A 23288-nucleotide genomic window follows, 5' to 3' on the forward strand; every position below is an offset into this window, starting at 1 on the left:
GGCGCATTTGGAGCTGCGTGGGGACGGGGACGGGCTGGGCGAGGGGTGGAAAGGATGGGTGGCTTTGGGCTCTCTCTGCCGGACCCGGCAGCCAGGGAAGCAGCGCTGCCGCGCACCTGCGGCTCTGCCCAGCCCGCCCGCCTCCGGCGTGGGCCTGGCAGGATGAGCAGAGGGTCCGGTGGGGAAGCGCTTACTCTCTTGGCGAGAGCTCCGCCACCGGACAAGCGGGCCTGCCTGTCGCCTGTGCTGGGTGCTCCAGGCGACGCTCTTCACGCTCTGCCCGGTCCAGGCAGGGATGGCGGCTGGGCTCTTCTCCCGGGGTGGGCCGATCGTGCACTGCGGCCCTGGGAGATTCGCCTCCCCGCGTGGGGTAGGGCTGCCCTCTCAGGCAGGAGAGGCTTTGTCGTAGTAGGGTGTCATTTTTAAAAGAATGGGCTTTGCTTTCGAAGATGCCCGGGAAGGTGGCGACAGAGGAGCACCTGAAACCGAGTGTCTCCGCCAGGCTCCGGTTGCAGAAAGGAGCCCTGGCTGGCCGCACGTGGCTGTGCCAAATGTTATGTGGCTGCGCCAAACACCGCGGCGTTGCTCTAAATGCCGCAGCAGCATGGGGAGAAGGGAAAGCAATGGTGGCGGAAGGTCTCCTGATACAAAGTGCCCCACCAACGCTGAGGTCAACGCAGGCAGCATCATATCCGGGTATGCAACAAAAGTACTTCCTAATGGCAAGCCCCCACCTCCATTCCCCCCATTTCACATGTTTAATATAGGCCTTAATTTGGGGGGGGGAGGGGCTTAATTTCATTTTATGCCTATAAAACATGCTGGGACTTCCTGTTGGGGAAGCCATATTGTTGGAGAAACGGTATACTTGGGAATAATCAAAGGTCACGTATCAAGTGAATAAGTGTTTAGAAGAAAATGGCAACAAATTTGGCATACCTTGAGTGTGCATATGCTACTTTTCTGACGTTTTTGACCTTTAGTTCTGCTGTATGCCACTCAAAACTGTGTTAGAAGTCAGCAGCGCAGAAATACCAACAATAAGTGTAGGAATACATACTTAAACATATATAAGAATCATATAACCAGATTAATTATCCAGAAGAAACAGAGGAAGAGAACAATAACAAGGATACTGCCATAAGCTACACAGCCACTCAGTTTCATCTGGGATTTGAATTGCTTAAAAGCATGCTTCCTTATGCTTTATATTAAACACAGCAAAACAGATCGCATAGGTTTAAGTGATACTTACCTGCATTTTCATTTGTGGAAAAAAACGTCTCATCCATAACACTGATTGATTTCTCTGTATCATCCAGGCCAGCATTTTCCTCCATTCCACGAGATTTTACCTGTAAGTATTAAGGTGGGAGAAGGGAAGAATACTGTTTAATCTACAGATGAAAAAGATAAAACTGTAAGTGTGGTTCTTTTGAATGGGCCACTGTAAAATTATACAAGCATCTTCTGCACTTGTAGGTTCTGCTCAGAACTGTCCTATGCTTAAAAGCAGTGCTTGGAACCTGATTTCTGTCATATAATACATTTTCCTAAGCACAGCCTCTACAAATATTCTTAGTTCCTGAAATCAAAATGGCAGCTCCCCAAGTTGACAGTTGCGTAGTAGTTAAAATACAGTATTGCAGGCAAACTCTGCCCATAGCCTGGTGTTCAATCCTGAGAGGACTTAAGGCTGACTCAGCTTTCCATCCTTCCAAGGTCAGTAAAATGAGGATCCAGATTGTTGGGGACAATATGCAAGTAATGCTTCTACATTCTAAAATGCCCAGAGAAAGCACAATAGGGGTGGTGTATAAGCCTAAATGCCATTGCTATTAACAGAATCAAAAAGTAAAATGTGTACATTGCGTGAATTCAGATACCACTAGAAGAGTTGAATTCAGAAATATTAACAGTTTGTCTTCACCCTGTATATATGGATACTGGATTATTATCTGAATACCTAACTTCTAGAGGGTAACAGCCCTCAAGAAGAAAGTGATTAAGCCCATCAAAATATCTCAGGTAAAGCAATATGATTAAAATAAAATGACTCACAAACACAGGTTTGAGGGTGAATGTGGGAAGGGGGAAAGGCAAATTAAACAGGATTAGTGGGTAAAGAACAGTTTAAAACTACTTGATCTTGTGCCACAATCAGATGGGTGAAAGTATCTGTTTTTACTGCATAATAATGAACTGATGAGAGGTATGGAACTTATTCCAAATTTAAGTCTTTCACTATACTGCTATTCAGTATATTCAGGATGGATGTTAGAAAAACCAGAAACAAAATGTCCTCCTTACTTTTTTCCCACCATCCATAAACTACAAGTTCTAGATTGTTTAAATCATTTATTTCTCCCACTGCTCTTCCCCGTGGAGAACCAACTTTTATTAAAGCAACTCTTCCACTTTTGCTTATTTTAATTTAAAAGTACAAATAAGCTTACTTACCTGCTGCTCATGATAGCCTTTAAGAACCTTTCTAAGGTTTAAAACTCTAGGAGAGCGAATAGGAAGTGTTTTGATCTCAGCTGCGGTGAGAGAACTCAAGTCACCCACCGTTCTGATATTCTTTGCTCGAATCAGATGTCCTAACCCTCTTGTCCTAAAGGTACACAAAAGAAGGAGTTTTAATCTTATGTACCATGGCAAATACAACTGTACCATCTAGAAGTGTTTTTTAACTTCAATACAGGTTCCAACCCAATGCAGCTTATATGTTTAGGTGCCTATTGAGGTAGTATGTTTCCCTCAATCTCCTTATATATGAAACTTTTGCAAAAATAAGCAACACTAAAATTACTACCCCCAAACAAGTAATTGAGAAATACAAGGTCACAATATTTCTGCTCAAACTATGTGTCCAAAAGGGCATTTTATCTTCTATTCCAATTTCAAAGAAAATCTTCTGGGTTAAAATAATTTTGTATCAATCAGAATGAATTTAAGATTAGGAAATATTCACATTGTACAGAGCAATCTTTTTTAAAAAACAAAAACAAAACACCTTATACGGCACCATTTGAATTTTTTGCTAATATAAACAAGAATGGGATGCACCCCATTTGTAAAGACATTTTCTGTCTATACAAAATATATATTATTCAGCTGTATTTTCAACATGGTACATAACAATATACCATTGTCATGTTATACAACAAATATATAAAATATATTACAATATACTGAAAAAGTACAACTTTATATTATTATGAACATTTTCAGATATATAATTTAACAATTACCCCAGAATCTATCAGCATGCAACATACCCTTCAAATGTAGATTCCTGTCATTCGGCGCTTGCTCCTTTGATGTAGCTAGTGATTAACTTCAATTGAATACATTATTTTACCTGTTAGGAGCACTGCCTAAATGTATAAACATGCAAACTTTTTCAGGACAGCCTGATTCAATGTCTTCCTACTTACCACGTATTTGAAGTAATTTGAGGCAGAATTATGTCGACAGATGCTTTACAGCCCACCAGGGCAGGATATACGCTTTCTGTAGGTCTGTCTGGTGTCGGCTCCGTGCCCATTTCTGTGATCTTAAGTAAGACAGAAAAATCATGAATTTGGATAAGTTTAAGAACTGAGCATGGGAGAAATTGAGATGAGGTACAACAAAAGGGATACAAATCTTACTAAACACTTCTTTGAGGTCTTATATTTATGGCTACGGGTTCCAGGGGACAGAGATCCTTTGGTTGGAGTGGTTATAAGCTGGATAGGAAAAGAGGAAAAAAATGTTGCTCAAGATCATAGGAATCATCTACAACCCTGTGATTCTTTTTAAAGCAAACAATTAAAATGGGGTCCTTTATTTAAGAAAAGGACCAATACATCAGGAGCATACTTCCAGAAGCAGTTAATACTTCTTCAACAAACTAGCTCAGCTAGGGAAAAAAACATTCACAAGGAAGATTCCTTACTGTTGAAATGACTTAAGGCATCTACAGAACGGGTTAATTCTTTCATTAACTGGAACAGACAAGAAATGTGTGGCTAAGCTTTCTCCTACTGGGCTTCTGGTTCCTTCCATGACCAAATTGTAGAAAGAGCAGCTACACATGAAAACCAGTCAAGAATAACAATATGACAGAGTGATCATAACGTCTAATTCAAAAAGCAACGGAGGGGTGCCTAAGTCATATCAACAAGAAAGAACCTTCATTCCAATGTTCGTTTCCCAACTGATGTATGGAGACATCCATGAAATAGCAAATAGGAAAATCAACTCATGTTATGTCTTTTCAGACCAACTGGGTGTAACTTAAAATGTTATTTTAGAGTTAACATCCCTACATGAAAAAAGGCCTTTCTGTATACACATAGGTATGTTTGCTTCGCAACTACACATTTTCTTGTGTTATGTTGTACAATGTTCTGGAGGTTCCAAAGGGGTTAGGGTTAGGGTTAGGTTAAGTTAGATTTATGGAGTAGAAAATTGGATTTGCAGTAAAAGAAACCCTGGTGTATTGGGGTTTGTGTGTGTGTTTGCTAATGCAGAGCATACTCAGAATCCAAGATATGGTTTTTTCTACAGATTAATTTGTTACAAAGCTCCTGCATCGCTGATGTTATTTTCTAAGGGAAAAAAACCTAAGAAGAAGCTGAGTAACTACCTTGGCTTGGTGACTAGGTGAAGATTTAGCACTTCGCAAAGATTGAGAACCATTATTGCAAGGATGAATCCTAAGTACAGGACTTCGCCGATCAATGTCATCTGCCAATTCTTCTTGGTAGATTGGATTGGCAAAGGAGACTCTTCGGTTCTGTTCACACATATTTGACAAATTATTATTGAAGTAAATATGAAGCATCATACAAATGCAAAAGCTACAATTTCATAGCTTGGAAGTTCCCATGGCTTACATGTTGCTTAAAATACAGATCCTTTCAAACTTCCAAAGAAAATCTATACAAGTTTTGTTTAAAGATCAATGCTTTCATAAAAACAAACTATTAGATTATTATCTATAAAAGAAACATAGAAATCTCACATGAACCTAAAACGTGCATCTTTGGTAAAAGCAAATTTATCTAGGTTCCCACAAAGTGGACATGCTCTCCCAGGAAAGTCATGTACCTATAAAGCCAAATGAATGAATATTACGGTGAATATTATGGTAATATTTTAAAACTAGAATGCTAAACACTTTTCCTTGAGGAAGCAGCACTTATTGGTGACGTAATAGGGAATTGTACTGCTAATAGTACTGGGCAACCTAAGTGATAGGTTGCACATAAATAAAACAGGAATAATGAACTTCCTTTTTTTCATATTTCATTGGAATCCAAGTTAAAAGACCATGGATTTACATTATACTTTGGACAGAAAGATACTGAATGCTATCTTTTTCTTAACTCATTGAGGTTCCTTCATTAACAACACTTGTAAGTAGCCTTTAAACTCCACTAAGTGGAATACAGATAGTCCTTGACTGCCCTGTTTAGTAACATTCAGTTATAGTGGGAACGAAATTGTAAGTTTACAATCAGACCTCACATTTTTTTACAAGCCTGAAGATGATGAATGAGACTTCATCGAAACGTTGCCTAGATACTTCTAATCTTACGCGGGAGAAAACCCGAATAACCAAAGATCCACATACATACATATGTGCGCACACACACACACACACACACACACACATATCTATATCTGACAAGCAAAGTCAATAGAGAAGCTAGCAGTAAAACTGCAAGCCGCAGTCATGGGACATCTCATTTTATTACCAATGATTCACTTAACAACTGTAGAAGTGAGGCAGTAAAACCACATGTCATCTCACTTAATGACTTCATTATTAATCCCAAATGTAGTCATTACGTGGTGACTACCTGTGACAAACAATGGCTGTTATAACTTCAGCACATCTGAATACTGGAATTTCAAAAAATTAACTCAAACTTTACATTGTTCTTTTTATTCATTAAAATCTCTAAAGTCCTGGCAAAACTGCAGATGCCAGTAGAGAGAAAGAAAATATTATTTAAGTATGTAAATTCTGTGCACAATATTCACTAACCATGGAGTCACATGAAGGCATATTTTTACACAACCAAACCCATTAAAGAATTAATTATTTGTGGCTGTGACCAATGCATTATCATTTGTGTGCCATTAGCACTTCATTTAAGTTCTGTATGAATTACTCCAAATGCCCAACCATCAGGCATAAGAAATAATTTGCTGAATAAAAACATGTGTCAAGTAGAATATAAATGTTCAAGTGGCTGTACAATTACATTAAAATAATGCATTCTGTAAACCAAGTAATGAAAATTCCAGTGCTGATCAAAAGATCTCCCTTCACCCAACAGTCTTCCGAGTTTTATTGCTTCAGGCCTGCCACATACACTTTAGTAGCTTAAGAGGCTGGCGAATCATGGATTTCAACTATGGCAAAGAAACTAAAAATATATGTAGGGTTTCAAAGGGAGTTTGTGTAATATGCAAATAATCACAGGTAGATTGGCACAAATTGCTTAAAAATACCTTGTTTGCAGGTGATGATGATTCTTCCTCTGGTTCTCTTTTGTTGGCTCTCTTTAAAATACTTATAGAAGGAGAAGCTGATGGGGACCATAGACAGCGAGCCTGTGTCCCAGTGGGACTTCCACTGACCTTGGCTAAAGAAAGAAAATCAAGTTCTTTACATTTTGGTGGAGAATCCAAGGTGCTACTTTTCTCCTGCCACAAGACTAAGTTTGGACGTTCACTTGGTTCACTTGCTGCATTGTCTTCTGCACCTTCTTCCTCACTCGTCTCATTTTCCTGCAGCTCTGCTACCTCAGTGGCAGATGTTACTGTAATCTCTTCTGCAATATTCTGAATGACTCCTTCCTCCTCAGGTTGTGCTCCCACAACTTGAATAATTTTGATCTCTGTATCTGTTTCACTTTCCAACTGACCATTTTGGTTACTACTGGCTTCCATTCCAGTCTCTGCTTCTGCGTCAGGTTCTAAACCCTGATCCTTAGCACTGACTTCTTCTGAATGAGAATCCTCTGAACCTGGTTCTAAACCCTGATCCTTGGCAATGACCTCTTCTGAATGAGAATCCACTGAACCTGGTTCTAAACCCTGATCCTTAGCACTGACTTGGTCTGAATGAGAATCCACTGAACCTGGTTCTAAACCCTGATCCTCAGCACTGACTTGGTCTGAATGAGAATCCACCGAACCTGGTTCTAAACCCTGATCCTTAGCACTGACTTCTTCTGAATGAGAATCCTCTGAATCTGGTTCTAAACCCTGATCCTTAGCAATGACCTCTTCTGGATAAGAATCCACCAAACCTGGTTCTAAAGGCTGACCCTGAGCACTAAGCTCTTCTGAATGAGAATCCATTGATCTGGATTCTGAAATTGTTTCCGAGAAAGGAACATCCAGAATTCCTGCAACTGGCTTGTCACTTTCATTTTGGACACATGCTAATTTCTCTGGTTCAACGTTTGGCGTACTGTTTCTTGGGACGCCACTGACAGATTCAGCAACATTGCTGGCCTCTTTCCGATCAGCGGCATCCTTAACAAAAGGCAGCGGGGTGCTTGTTGCACAAGGTTCTATGCTCAGGCTCTCTGCCAAATGAACCTCTTCAGCAACAGGGATCAAGGTCAGGGGCACGGTTACTTTACTGAGGCTCTTCCTTGGTTCTTTTAACTTTGGTTCTGGAGTGCTTGCCTTTTTCAGTTCAGGGGATACTTTTTCCACTTGGGGAGACAGCTTTTCATCACAGCAGTCGCAGCTCCTGGATTTCCTTGTCCGCTTGCTTCTTTTGTGCTGGCATTCAAACACATCTAGAAATCTCCTGGGTGAAGGAAAGGCACTGACAGCGGTAGCAGAAGCATCCTCTTTTGAAACGCCATTTGAGTTGTTAGGTACCACAGAACTTGTGTCGAGAGTATCAGTTTCCTGTCGATTTTCTAAAATAGGCTCCGAAGTGGATTCCCTCCTGTTAGCAGGCTTTCTCCCTGGATCTGAAGAGGCTCTAGGATGTGTCGACCCTGCATTTTCTTTAAGGTTCACACTGGGATGTAACAGGGAAGTACCTTTTTCTTCCTTTGTACCAATTTCCTTTGTATTAGTAGACATCGAAGGCACTTCTGTCTCTCCGCCAGAAGATATTTTCTGCTTTCCTACTGACCTGGTTTGGATTTCTACTGCAGCTTGTGAAGAAAGCTCTTGGCTGTCTGGCTCTTCCTTTGCTTGGTTCCCAGGGGAATCATTTTTTTTCAATTTCCCAGACCGTTTCCTCTTTGCTCCTTCCTCTCTTGTTTCACCAGTATCAGTTTCAGAGTTTTCCATACTGGTAAGTAATCCTTGTGAAGCTGCTCTTCTTGTATGATACCGTGGAAATACTTTTAGTTTCTCCACAGATGTATCTGAGCCTGGTTCTTCAAGGTCGGATGCAGCAAGACCGCATTCAGATTTCCCAAGACTCATGTCCAACTCTTCCTGATTGTTCTCTTTAGAGTTTGTATTTTCTGTAGCATTGTTTACAGGCCCACATATTGGTGCATCTGCTGCTTTTTCAAGTTTTTCAGCCTTTTCTTTTTGCCCAGAAGTCTCCCTATTTTGTGCCATCTTCTTCGGCAGAATCTTTTCATCGTCTTTTTGCTTGGCCTTTTGTTGATTGTTCTCTTTATCTTGGCTATCCAGAGCTCCATCAGTTTCTGCTTTTCGTCTTAAAGAACGTCTTAATGTTTTTTGGTTAAGTGAAATGTCAGGACTTTGGTTAACAACTGCTTCTTCACGAACTTCTATTTCTGGAGATGTATTCTCTTTGTGCTCTACATTTGGTCCCACATTTTCATTTTTAACTATGTCCAGGAGGACTTTACCCTCCATTGTTGTGCTGTCAGCCATACTGGGCATCTGAGACTGATCATTTAGCAAATGTTCTGCTATTTCTGTGTCCACAGATAATTCCTGCTTATTCTCACCATGCGTATCAGAAACCTGATTTTTGTCCTCTTGGTCTGATTGTATTTGTTCTGAAGCTTTGTCATCCGAAGTTTTATTTTGTCTAAGACTTGACATCTTCATCTCAACCGTGTTGGTAGACTGCAATTTTGGATCAGGAATGTTTTCTTCTTTGTTTTTTTTTGATTTGACACACATCTCTAGGGCATTTAAGAATTCTAAGCGTGTCCTCTTTGTGCCAGCGACCGTTTTCCTTGCTTTAAGTTTTACACCATCTTTATTCTTCGGATTTGACTTTTCTTTTGAAGAGACATCTGTAGCGACTGTGCTTTCCTTCTGGATAAACGGGCTTGTTAATGTTATAGAAATATTACTAAAAACTGAAGGACTGAAAGGTCTGTTCTCTAAGTCATTGAATTTTTCCAAAGTAACAAAGGCTTGCCTTCTGTTCACCACCACCTGTGGTGTCGGTGAAATTATACCACTAGAACCTGAAGAGTTGCTGCTGCAATTAGGAGGATTTTCATTCAAAGTAGAATCTAATATTGGCGATTGTACTGCAACACAGACATTCAACTCCTCATTTTTCAGATCAAGCTCCTCTTTCTGAAAGTTATTAGGTTGCTCAGTAATAGTAGAAGTACTTTTCTCCAGAGATAGATTTGATTTGTAATTTCCAGTTACTGCATGTGGAATGACGAGCTGATGACTTGTTGCCTCTTTTTTCTGCAACTGAACAATTTAAAACATTAGACATTACGAGTTTACTACTTCCATCATTAATATACCACCCTCTCTATAAAATGATTGCATTAAGCATTTTGTGGGATTTCTAGTCTCCCATCCATGTATCTAATTAATGGGATTAAAACACTGTAACTACTTGGGATGACATTTGTTTTAGTAATTGTTTTTCTATCCTGCCTCTAAAAGTGTTTGGCATTGCTTTAATAAAACGATCAGAACACAATGGTATTAAATTAGTGGCTTGCTCCATTTAAAGATAAACAGCTCTATCAAGAATAAAATGAATTTTTCTCCAATTGAACATCCAAAGCCACAGGATTACTAAACACAATATAAGCAAGCCTAGATAATTCTACATATATGTAGAATTATCAATGTTATAAAGCCCGGATTACTGCTAAAGTTTTGTAAAAATAAATAAACAACTGATTTATTTCAGGTAAAATCCTTTCATATAAATCATTTATCAAGAAAACTCTAAAAATGTGTTGTTATCCTAAACATAAATTACATTCAAAGTAGAAATGTACCTGGGGTATTAATTTGTCCTCTTCTGTCCCTTGTTCTTCCTTTATGTCAACAATGGTTGATTTCTCCCTACAACAAAAATCATTGGTTAAGATGCAGTGAAAATACAGGTGAAACTCGAAAAATTAGAAGATCGTGCAAAAGTTCATTTATTTCAGTAATGCAACTTAAAAGGTGAAACTAATATGAGATAGACTCATTACATGCAAAGCAAGATAGTTCAAGCCGTGATGTGTCATAATTGTGATGATTATGGCTTACAGCTCATGAAAACCCCAAATCCACAATCTCAGAAAATTAGAATATTGTGAAAAGGTTCAATATTCTAGGCTCAGTGTCCCACTCTAATCAGCCAATTAAGCCATAACACCTGCAAAGGGTTCCTGAGCCTTTAAATAGTCTCTCAGTCTGGTTCAGTAGGAATCACAATCATGGGAAAGACTGCTGACCTGACAACTGTGCAGAAAACCATCATTGATACCCTCCATAAGGAGGGAAAGCCTCAAAAGGTAATTGCAAAAGAAGTTGGATGTTCCCAAAGTGCTGTATCAAAGCACATTGATAGAAAGTTATGTGGAAGGGAAAAGTGTGAAAGAAAAAGGTGCACAAGCAGCAGGGATGACCGCAGCCTGGAGGATTGTCAGGAAAAGGCCATTCAGAAGTGTTGGGGACTTTCACACGGAGTGGACTGAGGCTGGAGTCAGTGCATCAAGAGCCACCACACACAGATGGATCCTGGACATGGGCGTCAAATGTCGTATTCCTCTTGTCAAGCCGCTCCTGAACAACGAACAACATCAGAAGCGTCTTACCTGGGCTAAAGAAAAACAGAACTGGTCTGTTGCTCAGTGGTCCAAAGTCCTCTTTTCTGATGAGAGCAACTTTTGCATCTCATTTGGAAACCAAGGACCCAGAGTCTGGAGGAAGAATGGAGGCACACACTGCAAGATGCTTGAAGTCCAGTGTTAAGTTTCCACAGTCTGTGTTGATTTGGGGAGCCATGTCATCTGCTGGTGTTGGTCCACTGTGCTTCATTAAGTCCAGGGTCAACGCGGACGTCTACCAGGAGATTTTGGAGCACTTCATGCTTCCTTCTGCAGATGAGCTTTATGAGGATGTTGACTTCATTTTCCAGCAGGACTTGGCACCTGCCCACACTGCCAAAAGCACCAAAACCTGGTTCAATGACTGTGGGATTACTGTGCCTGATTGGCTAGCAAACTCGCCTGACATGAACCCCATAGAGAATCTATGGGGCATTGCCAAGAGAAAGATGAGAGACATGAGACCGAACAATGCAGGAGAGCTGAAGGCCGCTATTGAAGCATCCTGGTCTTCCATAACACCTCAGCAGTGCCACAGGCTGACAGCTCCCATGCCACGCCACATTGAGGCAATAATTGCTGCAAAAGGGGCCCAAACCAAGTCCTGAGTACATAGGCATGCTTATACTTTTCAGAGGTCCAATATTCTATGTACTGTCCTTGTTTTATTGATTGCATGTAATATTCTAATTTTCTGAGATTGTGGATTTGGGGTTTTCATGAGCTGTAAGCCATAATCATCTCAATTATGACACATCACGGCTTGAACTATCTTCCTTTGCATGTAATGAGTCTATCTTATATATTAGTTTCACCTTTTTAAGTTGCATTACTGAAATAAATGAACTTTTGCACGATATTCTAATTTTTCAAAGTTTTACCTGTACAAACCCTTTTAAAAAAAAATTCTGGTGCTTATTACTTACAAAGAATCCTCCTGGTTCTGAGTGTCCTGGGAAAAGAGAACAGCATCTTGAGACATGTCCAGATTATTATACATGACAGGAATATCATCCCTGAAAAAAATGTATAGAAAGGAACACAACATAAACCAAACTTTTATTTCTGCAGAGGATGTTTGAGGAAATTGAACTCTTTCTTTAGACTATCATTTTCAAAACAATTCTAACTGAGAATTCTAGAAAATATCTAGATTCAAAGTATCTAGAGGACACCATGTGGAGAAGGGTGTTCTCTGGTGAACTCTTCTATACACACAAGCCTGGTTTAGTAAGCTCCTTGCTAGTTATGGAGTGGATATGCAGAGAAAAGTATAGGAGATTATATTCTTCATTCCTTTGAGGCCATGAAGCCTGTTCATTGCAAAACCTTCTTCTAGCATTTCCTGACCACAAAAGGAGTAAACTCTAAAGTCAGAAGTTGGCTGGCAAAATAGAATGGGTGTAATTCTGACTCCTAAGTTTCATAACACAGAGAAGATGCAGGCAAAAACTAAGTTAATGTGATTGATGACAAACCTTTTAGTTCTCAGAACTTCTTTTTGGTGCTCTGTTAAGACTCGCTCTTTTGTTTCTACAGGAATGTACACAAAGTCCATAGTGTTTTCTTCTTCCAAAGGAATGTTTTTTATATTTGATTTTGACCGTGAGAATTCTAGCTTTATCTTGTATAAGGAAAAAGCATTAAAAGAGAAAAATAGCTCATAAATAAGCATGGAGTCTGTATCTCAGGCATAACACAAAAAAATGATGCCCACCTTGTCTACAAATGAGTAGGAGACCTTCTGCTCATGTCTGGAAAGGAGAGTAAGTTTGTAAATTGTAAATTTAACTACAATTCTAAATGAAGGACCCCATATCTAGACTACCATGATATGCCTGGGTCCCACTGACATTTCCTATAACTATTAAAGATACAACTACCAAAACTATAATTTTATTAGTAAGCTTCTATGTCTTACCTTTTTAGGTGTAATGTGAAAATCAATACTTTCTTCCTCTGGCTCACCGGTTTGGGCCAGGAATGAGTCCCTTTTTCCATTAGGATTTACTTTTATCCCGCTAATGTTTGCACCCCACTGGGAGTTCTCTGTCTGTTTTAACATATATAAGCATAACTTATTAAAATTAGTAAGTTTTATTAAATTAAAATATCAATAATGTGGCTGAAGCTATATATGTTTGTGTTTACTCAGATCAAAGAGAACTGCTAACAAAATTCCAAAATGGAATTGAAAAAAATCAGAACTTACGTAATCAGAATAAGAAGTACTAGATCCTTCCATTACATCACAGCTTTCAAATGCAGGCAGTAAGAGTATGAATTTTTGTTTTGCTTTATTTAAAACAGTTCTGCAAGGAAGTATAAAATAGCAGTGAAAATTTGAAAATTGTGGTGATATTTAAAAATGTGTTTTTATCAAAATGTTTATAGCTAAACTTTAAAAAGACCTATATTTTTTCTTTAGTAATTCCAAACATGAAGATATTCCAATTAAAAATGCTTAGAATTCAAATAGAACCTATTTTCACATATACTTTCCCCAAATAATTACTACCTCATTCATATCTATCTTAAACAAATCGAAGAGAAAAAGATTAGAAAAAGAATATCATTGTATTTTCATAAAGAATTTCATTGTCAAGTGTATGGTTACATGAAGTTCTAAACACAAGACTACCAGGACAGAATGAACTGAGCTCCAGATCTTTTTTCAAATTCCCAACTCTCCTAAGGCTGATTCTAGTTCTTAACACACACAAAAAGTGAAACATTAATTCACAGCTAAAAACAACTCTCATAAAGTATAATGTCATATAATACTGCATTGTTTAACAATAGCAACCACAGCTTATATAGCCAGAACTTCAAGGACTATTCTGAGTCCCAACTTTTCAGCACTATTGTAGTTTTGCATGGTCACTGAATGAGCCTTCGGTTGAAATATTAGAAAAAGTTATTGAAATTGTTTGTACTTGTCTTTTCTTATTCTCTTTCTTTCTTCTTTCTCTCATTCATTCATTCTTTCTTTCTTCCTCTCTCTTCTTTCTCTCCCCCTTTTCTCTGGACATTTTTCTTTTTAATATTTTATATATTTTATATTTTTCTTGGTTTGTATGATTTTTTTAATTTTTATAGTTTTAAACTGTAATAAAATTATTTTTAATAAAGCCAAGATGTGATCCTTTCTTTCTATCAGTTTTGGTTCTGAGATGCTCAAATGAATGAAGCAACTGGTAGAAATAATAAATTCCTTCCTTCTTGTACAGCCTCTTTTCATGTGACTATATAGAGGGATGCATCAAGCACAGGAAAAACTGTGTCATAAATAGAAGGAATGTCTAGATCCAAATTATGTTATATTATGTTATGTGTCTGTTTTCAGATAATACAAAATGTTATGATGAGCACAAGAACAAAAGATGTCTTACTTAAATTCTTCAGGGTATTCCAGGCTTTCCTCTTTTCCAAATGTTGTATTCCAAAAGCGAGCAGCATGGCTGCTTATATGCCTATTCTTATTTAAAAGCATTACACTTAATAATGGAAAAATCTCTTCCAAGACACAGCTGTCAAAGGTTGCAGTATAGTGTGACTGCAAACAAGTAAGGCTGTCTGCCAGTAACTTTTCACACTAAAAACAAAAATGGTGTAATAAATATCATTGTTTTTTTTAAATGATGTATTAATCTCATTTGCATTTACATAACAAGCATATTTCTAATTTATATCCTGTTCAAATTAAATTTATAACAATTCAAATAAAAAACAAGTTATCTTCTAAAGGCAATTAGCAATTGGGAACTTGGTTGAACTCTGTTGGGTTAATGGACTGTGTTATTCATTTACTTATTTATTTACAAACCATATATGCAATAAACCTAGATGGCTCATTGTATCACCAATAAAAATAACAATAAAACACATCGCTTATACATGAAGCACTATATTTCCCACCATGTCACTTTAGTGATCCCCGACAATTGGCTAAAAGCCTAATACGGAGATAGTTTGTCATTGCATTAAACCTCTGGGATGTTTTCTTGACTTCTCAGTCTTACTCTATTAGCAGGGAAATAACCAAAGACGGCATCGACGGTACCTCCCAATACAGAGCTTTGCATGCAACAGGAAGGATGTTATGCTTATCCCTACCTATACGGAACATCTTCTCTAGATTTGAAGAGGCAAATGAGGTGGTATAGGAGGTATAGTCCCTGATCTGGCCTTATCACCCGTATTTGGAATTGATATAGAAACTCACTGGTAACCAGTGTAGCCCTTGAAAGTCTTGTTAGGATCTGCCTGAAAACATCTACCAAAACATTTTCTGCTGCATTCTGAACCAACTGCAATTTCTGAAGGCCATTTGAAATGGCAATAGCTGTATTTTAACAGAATTCGACCACAATATATATTAATCAAGGTAAAAGGATGACAATCTGATACTGCTGTCAGAATAGGTCCCCACATGCATGCTAGCTAGAAGTGCCACTGCAACCTGCAGTACTCTCCCAGCCAAATCTGTATTTCTATGGCAGAGTAAATCTGAATTGGGAATACCTCTCACAAATGAGTAAGTGAGCACCATTTATTTATTAAAAGCATTTATAAACTTGACTCAACTTCAGGGGCTTTAGGTGATGTACAAAGTCTATCACAGCACAAAGCACAATATAATAAAACAATAAAAACCATAAGCTGTATTTTTTCTAAAATTAACTGCAGAACAGCAGCATATTGAATAGTTACCATTTAGGAATCAGAAAAATAGCTTTTTTCTATATATAAAGTACCTTGAAAATGAGCGCAGGACTCGTTCTAAAGGGCTTAGTAGACCTTGCAGAAAAAAAATAGTTTGCATGTAAGTATCTATTCATCTATAAAGTTAACAACTGCAGTTTGATTACAATCTTAAGCTGAAATACAGCTAATAGGTAAGATATACACTAGATACTGGTTTAGTGAATAGGTTACACTACATATATTAAGGAAAGAGTACACCGAATACATTAAGAAATTATCCAAGTGCTGAGCACTTTATTCAACTATAATATATATTCCATATTCTGCCCTTCCATTCCAAATGATGTTCAAGGTATCACCAAAAATGAAGATAAAAACAGAATGACAACACTAAGCTACTCAAGTCAATTAAAAAAAAAAAACCCAGCAAACTGCATTCCAGGAAAGTAAAGCACATTTCAATGAATGAATGCACTAAACGTTTTTCCATTTTTTAAAAAAGTAAAACAAAATTATTTGCTTGCTGCCAGAAGGCAACAGGGATTAAACCCATCTGGCAATGAGGGAATACTCACTGAGAATGCCTTCCTGCATTTCTACCAAATATGTTTTTGACAGTCAAAAGACTGAGAGTGGGGACTCACCTGAAGGTATTAAAAATCAAGGTTTGTATGTAAAACTTCATAGTGATTTGACAGTCCCACAAAAACAGATTAAGACAGTTTGTTAAGAATGTAACATATTCTCTGTAACTTCCCAATCAAGAATCTGGACTCTCAGCCTTCTGAACAATTTTTAAAGGCAGCCCAGCACTTTCAAATGAGATGCAGCTAAGGTAAAAATATAATTGTGCCCATATCAACACAAATTAAAGAGTGGCCCAATGCTCTGCAACACAATTAAATTCAATTTTTTCAGAGAAAGATTAACATTAATCTGTAATCGTGTACATACTTCCAGGCTGTTGCTCAACTAAGAAAATTTTAGCTGCATAATCCTGTAAGATTTTTAACAGATCAGTTAATGAGCATATGGGTAAAAAAAATGTCTGCCATCAAAAACCCCAAATCTGTTTTAAGATGAAGCCTTTATGTGATAATCACCTTCTCTTTCCTAATAGAAAAATGAGCAAACTTTTCCTTGGTGAAGCTTGCTTATGCAGTTGCAATAAATGTTTGATGATAAAGCTACTTGGCTCAAGTAATTTAAAAACTGATATTAAAACCTAGTTTAAAATGTGATGTTTTAATTATAGAACTTTAAATTAGGATGCCACCAATAAAGTATATCTAGAAAGTCAAGAGCTGAAGTAATAGTCAAAGGGTCTTCCATGATTATGACTACATGCCCTCAAATCAATGTCACCTGTTAGGAAGCACAGAGATGCATTTTCTCTGGAATTATCTTTCACTAAGCTGGTCTTTCAGGTCTTCCAAAGGTGCATCTCTCACTCCCGTACCACCCATCTTTAATCTGCTTTTGTCCTCTTTTAATTTGCAGTCTTCGTGAAAGGCCATCCAAAGCACATGCAATAACCTTCCATCGTTACTTCAGATTATTTGCATGAGACAAATTCATCAGGATAACATCAGTGTGCAACCGCTACCTCAGTGAAACCCAGCTCTAAAATATACATATACTTACTCTATTTTTTGATACAATGCTGTGAAAGGTTTTGCAATACATCCCAAGACCGCTCTGATGACAGAAGGCAAAGAGATGCGGGCAATGATAGTCTGAAGAATACCAACGATCCCAGAAGCAACAGGAGCTAATTGTTCAAAGTCAGATTCCTCGGATACAAGCATCTTAAGAGAGTTTATCAGTATTATCAGAAGTTTCATTACAGAACACAGCTTGCCAAGGGGATTTTTCGACCTTTTGGCCCATTCCGCTAGCTTCTGTGGAGCTGAAGAACAATTTAACATTGATTTCACTTGAAACATAAAAACTTAGTAGCATTTTAAAATGAAAAGTTATTCAGATTCAACCATCCCTCATACCCACTAGTTGCCATATCCCTTGTGGAAGGCAGAAGGTCACGCTTCTCTGTAACCATGTTGTAAAGCTTAGCTTGTTATTATTAAAAGCAGTGGGACAGGAGATGACGAGCAATGGAATGGTGGGAATAGAACCAAGGATACTGTACTTATGGCAGCTGCAGCATCTTGGGGTCACGAGAATGCCATCTGTGACCTTTCCAGCCAGCTTTCGACAAGCAAAGTCCATGGAGAATTTGGATTTGGGCAAAAAGGGCACAAAATTGGTACATAGCCATGTGAGGACTCAATAACTACATTGCTTAGCGACAGATATTCTGATTGAAAATGTGGTTATAAGGCTGCTGAAGACTATGTGTATTAGGAGAGGTGAAAAAAATATCAAAGAAAAATAGAGATAGGCCATTGAATATTGCAATATCTTCATACTAGCAAATCTTACGTTGATGTGCTGATAGAAATCTCTTATCATAAGGTGCAAAACAGAGGCATTCAACTATGACTGCTGTAATATAAGAGAGCCCTTCCAACATGGGTTGATTCTGAAACAGAAATAGGACAGATATGTCAAGACAGCATACAAAGGAACAGAGAAATATATGTGTACTAGGATAAGGGAACCTCCACTTACAAGATGTACTTCATCTTTTAATCCAGATATTATTTTGGCACAGAGTTCCTCACAGCATATGTTATCGTCTGCTGTTGCTACTAGTAATGCACAACGGGCAAATGCTTTATACAGTTCTGACCAAGAACGCAATAGTGTTTTCATGGCAAGCTGTAGCAAAACAAATTATATTTTAACACACCTTAGATTCTAACACACCTTAGATTCTGAATGACAAGTACTACAATAGATATTCAAAGTTCCCTACCTCTGGGAATTCAGAAGATGAAAATATATAGTTTACTGGTAGCAACAGCGCACAGTAGATTGCATTGAAATTATGCTCCAAAGCATCCCCTTGATTGACTTCATTCGTCTAAGGAAAAAAAAAAGTAGCCCAAATTGAAAACATTGAAAAATTTTAACACTCAAAGCATTTAAAACATTGTTCAGGTAGTCCTTGACTTAAAACAGTTCATTTAATGACATTCGAAGTAACGATGGCACTGAATAAAGTGACTTAGGGACATTTTCCACACTTATGACCGTTGCAACATCCCCATGGTCACAATTTACATTTGGATGCTTGCCAACTGGTTCATATTTAGAACACTTGCAGTATCCCAGGGTCACATGATCTTCTTTTGTGACCTTCTGACAAGCAACGTCTACAGGGAAGCCAGATTCACCAAACAACTGCGTTACTAATTTGACAATTGCAGTGATTCACTTAACAAATGTGGCAAGAAAAGTTGTAAAATGGGCAAAACCCACTTCACAAATTTCTCACTTAGCAACATAAATCCTGGGCTCAACTGTGGGCATAAGTCAAGGACTACCTGTATCTAGGTTGACACACGAACTGTTTACTGTTTTTATATTTAAGACACACTAAAACCTTAATATTCTTGTTTATTTTTTAAATCTAGTTCTGGAAAGTATTTTTATTTCTGTAGTAATAGTTTGGTATCTCTATATAATTGATACTTAACTAGACAAATTAGTTGACTATACCTGTTTAATCCATTCAGTTAATGGGTTAACCATAATACTCCACATTCGCCACAAATATTCCTTATTTTCTAAGTGCGTGGCATTTTGACTCACAATTGTGAGTACAGACTCAGTAAAAGCCAGAGGAGATGTAGGGCCAGACAAAGCACATTCCACAAGAGTTTCGTAGTTTGACAAGAATCTAGTTAAGAAAAAGAAGTAATTAGAATCAAAATTAAAGAGATGTATTTTAGCAACTAAATATCCAGTTGTACGTAATCAAATTAATTGGTGCAGTTTTAACTTTTAGAGATGGTTAGATAGAGAGTTAAGTTATACATAAGCAGGATAACACTACCATTTGTTGATGCATTATTGTACTTGGCAAGGGTTATTTTAAATAAAACAGCACTTTCAAATAAACTTCAGTATCAGCATTTTTAAAACTATGTTTTTATCATCATATAGATTTTTTTAAAAAACTGTTCAGGAATATCTACCTTCTATTTTCAACTCCACATTTCAGAACATCTTCACAGAATAAAAGCTGAACCAGGAACAGTGCTGGAGTTCCCTGTCAAGAAAAAAAAACCCTAATTATTCCGGCAGTTAAGTCTACTATTCACTGGAGTAATGTAAAGTTTATTCTGCCTTACCAACTCTGCCCACCATCAACGTTTTCATCATGACTGCATTTCTGTTTCACAACTGTCAACCAACATACTTTTATGAAATAATTCAACCCTTCGATATTATCTTGACATTATAAAGGTTGACCTTTGTGACCAGGCATTCTTCCTATAGCATCTTGGATGGCAAAATTATGTAAATTAAACTGCCAAATCCTCAGAGCTTCCTGCTTTTAATTAATATGTTAATTGTGTCTAAATTCATATTGCCTTTTAAAAAATATTCACCTTTTTTCAGGATTTATCAAAGTTTGCACAAGAGTCTCCACTGAATGTTATTTGAGCTTCTTCATATGGATCTTATTGATATTTAAAGGGGATCTAATTGACAAAACAACAACGAAGTCTGGTGCCAGTTTTGTAAGTAATCCAACATGAAATATGTCAGTAAGATAATATAATTTCTTCCTTCTAATTATGAATTGTTTGAATTAACTTTAGTTATAATAACTCCACCATTGATTACTCCACCTATAATCAATGATCAAACTCTCATGACACTCTGCAAGAACTTTAACCCACTTTTCCATGGTAAATTGCTTTAATAACATCTGAAAGTTTCCTAATGTGAATTGCTCGGTTCAGGTCTTGCCCTACTATCACAGTACAATAGGGTTTGGTCTGGACTTTGCAATATATTTTGCGTTTAATAGCAAGCAGACTATTCTCAAAAATAAGTAGGTTTGCATAATTAATATAGAAGAGATAATCTCATATGAGAATGTTGCAATAAATACACAAGTATTTGGATCAAATTACTGGAATTCTTTTCCTTCAAAAACAAAAATACTCAACCCTTGCAATGCAACTTAGGGAGCAGTAGCAGACTCCTTGCCTTTATGTGCCTTCCTAACCTAGTTAGTTCTTTCTTTCACTATGTAAAAATGAATTCCGAGCACTATGCAACATATTTCATCTTCCTGACTCTATGAGAGAGAAGATCAGGATAGTTTTTCTACGGCACTTAGGAATATGTTTCTAATTTGTGCCACTTCAGATTTTAATTGTGAATTAGTACAAAGTACATTTGATAGTCTGCGGCTCTGGTGGAATAAGGTTATAGTATATAAGACAGGGTCAAGTCTTACACTTAGATATTCCTTTCCTTACAATTTCCTTACAATTTCACACATTTTGTTTAAACGGATTATTTGTTGAATCTAAGTGATGAGTGCATTTCTATACAGGAAAAAATAATTAAAAACAGTTCCTGGTTTTTGAACAGTATGAAAGCTAAACTGGCTTGCTCTCACACTGACATGTTAATCTTTATCTGACTTGGGAATGTCTCAGTTTCCACTCAATGTCTTAGACTTAAAGGAAATGGACATGACATTCTGGCTCATCAGCTTTTGATTTCTGCTTTAGGAGGGTCAACTTAACCAATGTGTAGAAATTCCAAATCCATTCTTCTAATAGTTTAGGAATTTGGACTCTAGTAGGATTAAGAGAACCACTGTTCTAACCCAGGCTTCGTCAAACGTAATTAATATCAAACTTGTTTTAAAAGCAAAAGCTATTTTATTGCAACGCTGGGAATTACTTTCATTCCCAGCCAGAACTAATTATAAACAGTTCCTCAAGATAAGCAGACACCTTTCAGTATGGTGGAATGTTGCCCAAATTGGAAGTATCCAATTAATTATAACAGAAACCAACCAAAGTACCAGAAAAAAACCAACCAGAGTACACAGAGTTTCAAGGAGGGCTCGGAATCTATCGAACTACTTTGCTTCCTGCAAAGGTTTCATCACTGAGGTCTGACTTTTATCCCTTATGGGAGGGGCAATCACCTCCCAGCCTTACTTCCAAGGTGCCCCTTCTGCTTCAGCTGCTCTTGCCTTCTAGCAGCCCTGTGCACACACGCACTGGGAACAGGCTCCCCTGGGTCCTCTGCTTCGCTGCTGCCACACTCCGAAGGCAGCACCCCACTCCCAGATGGTCCTGACCTCATCCCTGCATCGGATGCAGGACCCTCGTCCAAGTCCTCTCCAGACTCCCTGACTGATCCCCTTTCTTCCTCACGGTCCAATTCCGCTGCCGTCCGCATCGGCTCCCGGTGAACCACAGCAACCACTTATCAATATCTGTGCCTGGTATCTTACCAGTTGTATTTCTTATAGGAAACAAAGCATCCAAGCAGCATCACACATCATAAGTATTGTACTTACATTCAGAAGATCCATGTCAGCAATCTGATAGGCTGGTGATCCCAATACTTTTGGAGGCAATTCTTTAATAGCCACTTCTAGCAAGGGCTAAAACAGAAAAAGCAAAGCCTTTCATTTAACAGGTAACAAGGTAAAACTATTAACTGGTATCTACATCAGATCAACATGATTAAAATTATAAAATACTCTTCTCAGGCATGATATTCCCCTCTGAAAAAAAAATCGGGGCAGGCCAAAAGAGACCTCCCACCGCGTGCCAAGAAATCACACACACAACACCAACGCTATACACCCTTCCTTTCCAGCCGGTCAGGTGTGGATCAGCTCCGGAGTTGGGCAGCCGTTTCCCTGGTGGTGGGGACAAGGCTGCCGCCCGGGGAGTGCCTGCTGCTTTCCCTTGCCAAGGCCGGACGGTGGCGTGTTGCACGGAGGCTGGTCTGTGGCTGCCCAGCTCCCTTTTCCTGCCGCTCAGCGGCCTCCGCTCACACCGCCCGGGCTTCGCTCAGGTATCCGGCTGGGGCTGTCAGGAGTTGCTACTGCTGGCACGACTCTGTGCGGCTCCAGTCCCGCGTTGCCTTGGGAAGGGAAAGGCAAAACCGGGAGCCACTGCTGCTGTTGCAAAGGCCGCCGCGGCTCTTCCCTTTTGCCTTTCCCTTCCCAAGGCAACGCGGGATTGGAGCCACACGGAGCTGCGCCAGCGGTAGCAACTCCTGACTCGGGGCCTCCGAGGGGAAGGGAAGGAGGAGAAGAAGGGGAGGGAAAGAAGGGGATCCCCCCCAAAAAACCGGAATTCCGATTTTAATCGGAAGAATATCATGTCTGTCTTCTCCTTTGTTTATATATTCATGTGCATTTGGAAACTGAACATATCATGAAAAAAATATCAAGATTATCCAAATCAGCATTCTGCTGCACAGGAAATAAGCACTATTTATAGCTTATCATACAAATATAACTTATCCAAAGGATTATGCTGTATATGAGTGCACATAATAGCAAAATTTAAGCTCTAATAAATAAAATGCTGAATCACTTTTGCAACTATATAAACCAATAAAGGAGAATATTTGTAGCCC

The 23288-nt window shown here is 38.4% G+C and overlaps 1 protein-coding gene across 3 annotated transcripts in view; it reads right to left on the reverse strand.

The window, feature by feature from the left end:
• Window positions 1–23288, reverse strand: part of RIF1 (replication timing regulatory factor 1) — a 42328-nt gene that overhangs the window by 2192 nt on the left and 16848 nt on the right. The window contains exons 15-34 of one of the 3 annotated variants that reach the window (XM_026697228.2): window positions 22213–22299; window positions 19853–19926; window positions 19374–19554; window positions 18628–18735; window positions 18381–18530; window positions 18192–18291; window positions 17394–17658; window positions 15800–15842; window positions 14435–14637; window positions 13255–13354; window positions 12964–13095; window positions 12521–12666; window positions 11969–12058; window positions 10221–10287; window positions 6514–9669; window positions 4637–4786; window positions 3657–3734; window positions 3441–3559; window positions 2461–2614; window positions 1256–1355 (exon numbers count right to left, since the gene is read on the reverse strand). In XM_026697228.2, coding sequence (XP_026553013.2) covers window positions 1256–1355; window positions 2461–2614; window positions 3441–3559; window positions 3657–3734; window positions 4637–4786; window positions 6514–9669; window positions 10221–10287; window positions 11969–12058; window positions 12521–12666; window positions 12964–13095; window positions 13255–13354; window positions 14435–14637; window positions 15800–15842; window positions 17394–17658; window positions 18192–18291; window positions 18381–18530; window positions 18628–18735; window positions 19374–19554; window positions 19853–19926; window positions 22213–22299 — 5503 coding nt within the window. Of the gene's footprint in view, window positions 1–1255; window positions 1356–2460; window positions 2615–3440; window positions 3560–3656; window positions 3735–4636; window positions 4787–6513; window positions 9676–10220; window positions 10288–11968; window positions 12059–12520; window positions 12667–12963; window positions 13096–13254; window positions 13355–14434; window positions 14638–15799; window positions 15843–17393; window positions 17659–18191; window positions 18292–18380; window positions 18531–18627; window positions 18736–19373; window positions 19555–19852; window positions 19927–22212; window positions 22300–23288 lie in introns of all 3 variants that reach the window. The other 2 variants (XM_087920265.1, XM_087920266.1) reach the window with 2 other exon arrangements.

This window comes from Pseudonaja textilis, chromosome 1 (assembly GCF_049901715.1).
Source record: "Pseudonaja textilis isolate UNSWEBS1 chromosome 1, rPseTex1.2, whole genome shotgun sequence".
Lineage (NCBI taxonomy): Eukaryota > Metazoa > Chordata > Lepidosauria > Squamata > Elapidae > Pseudonaja > Pseudonaja textilis.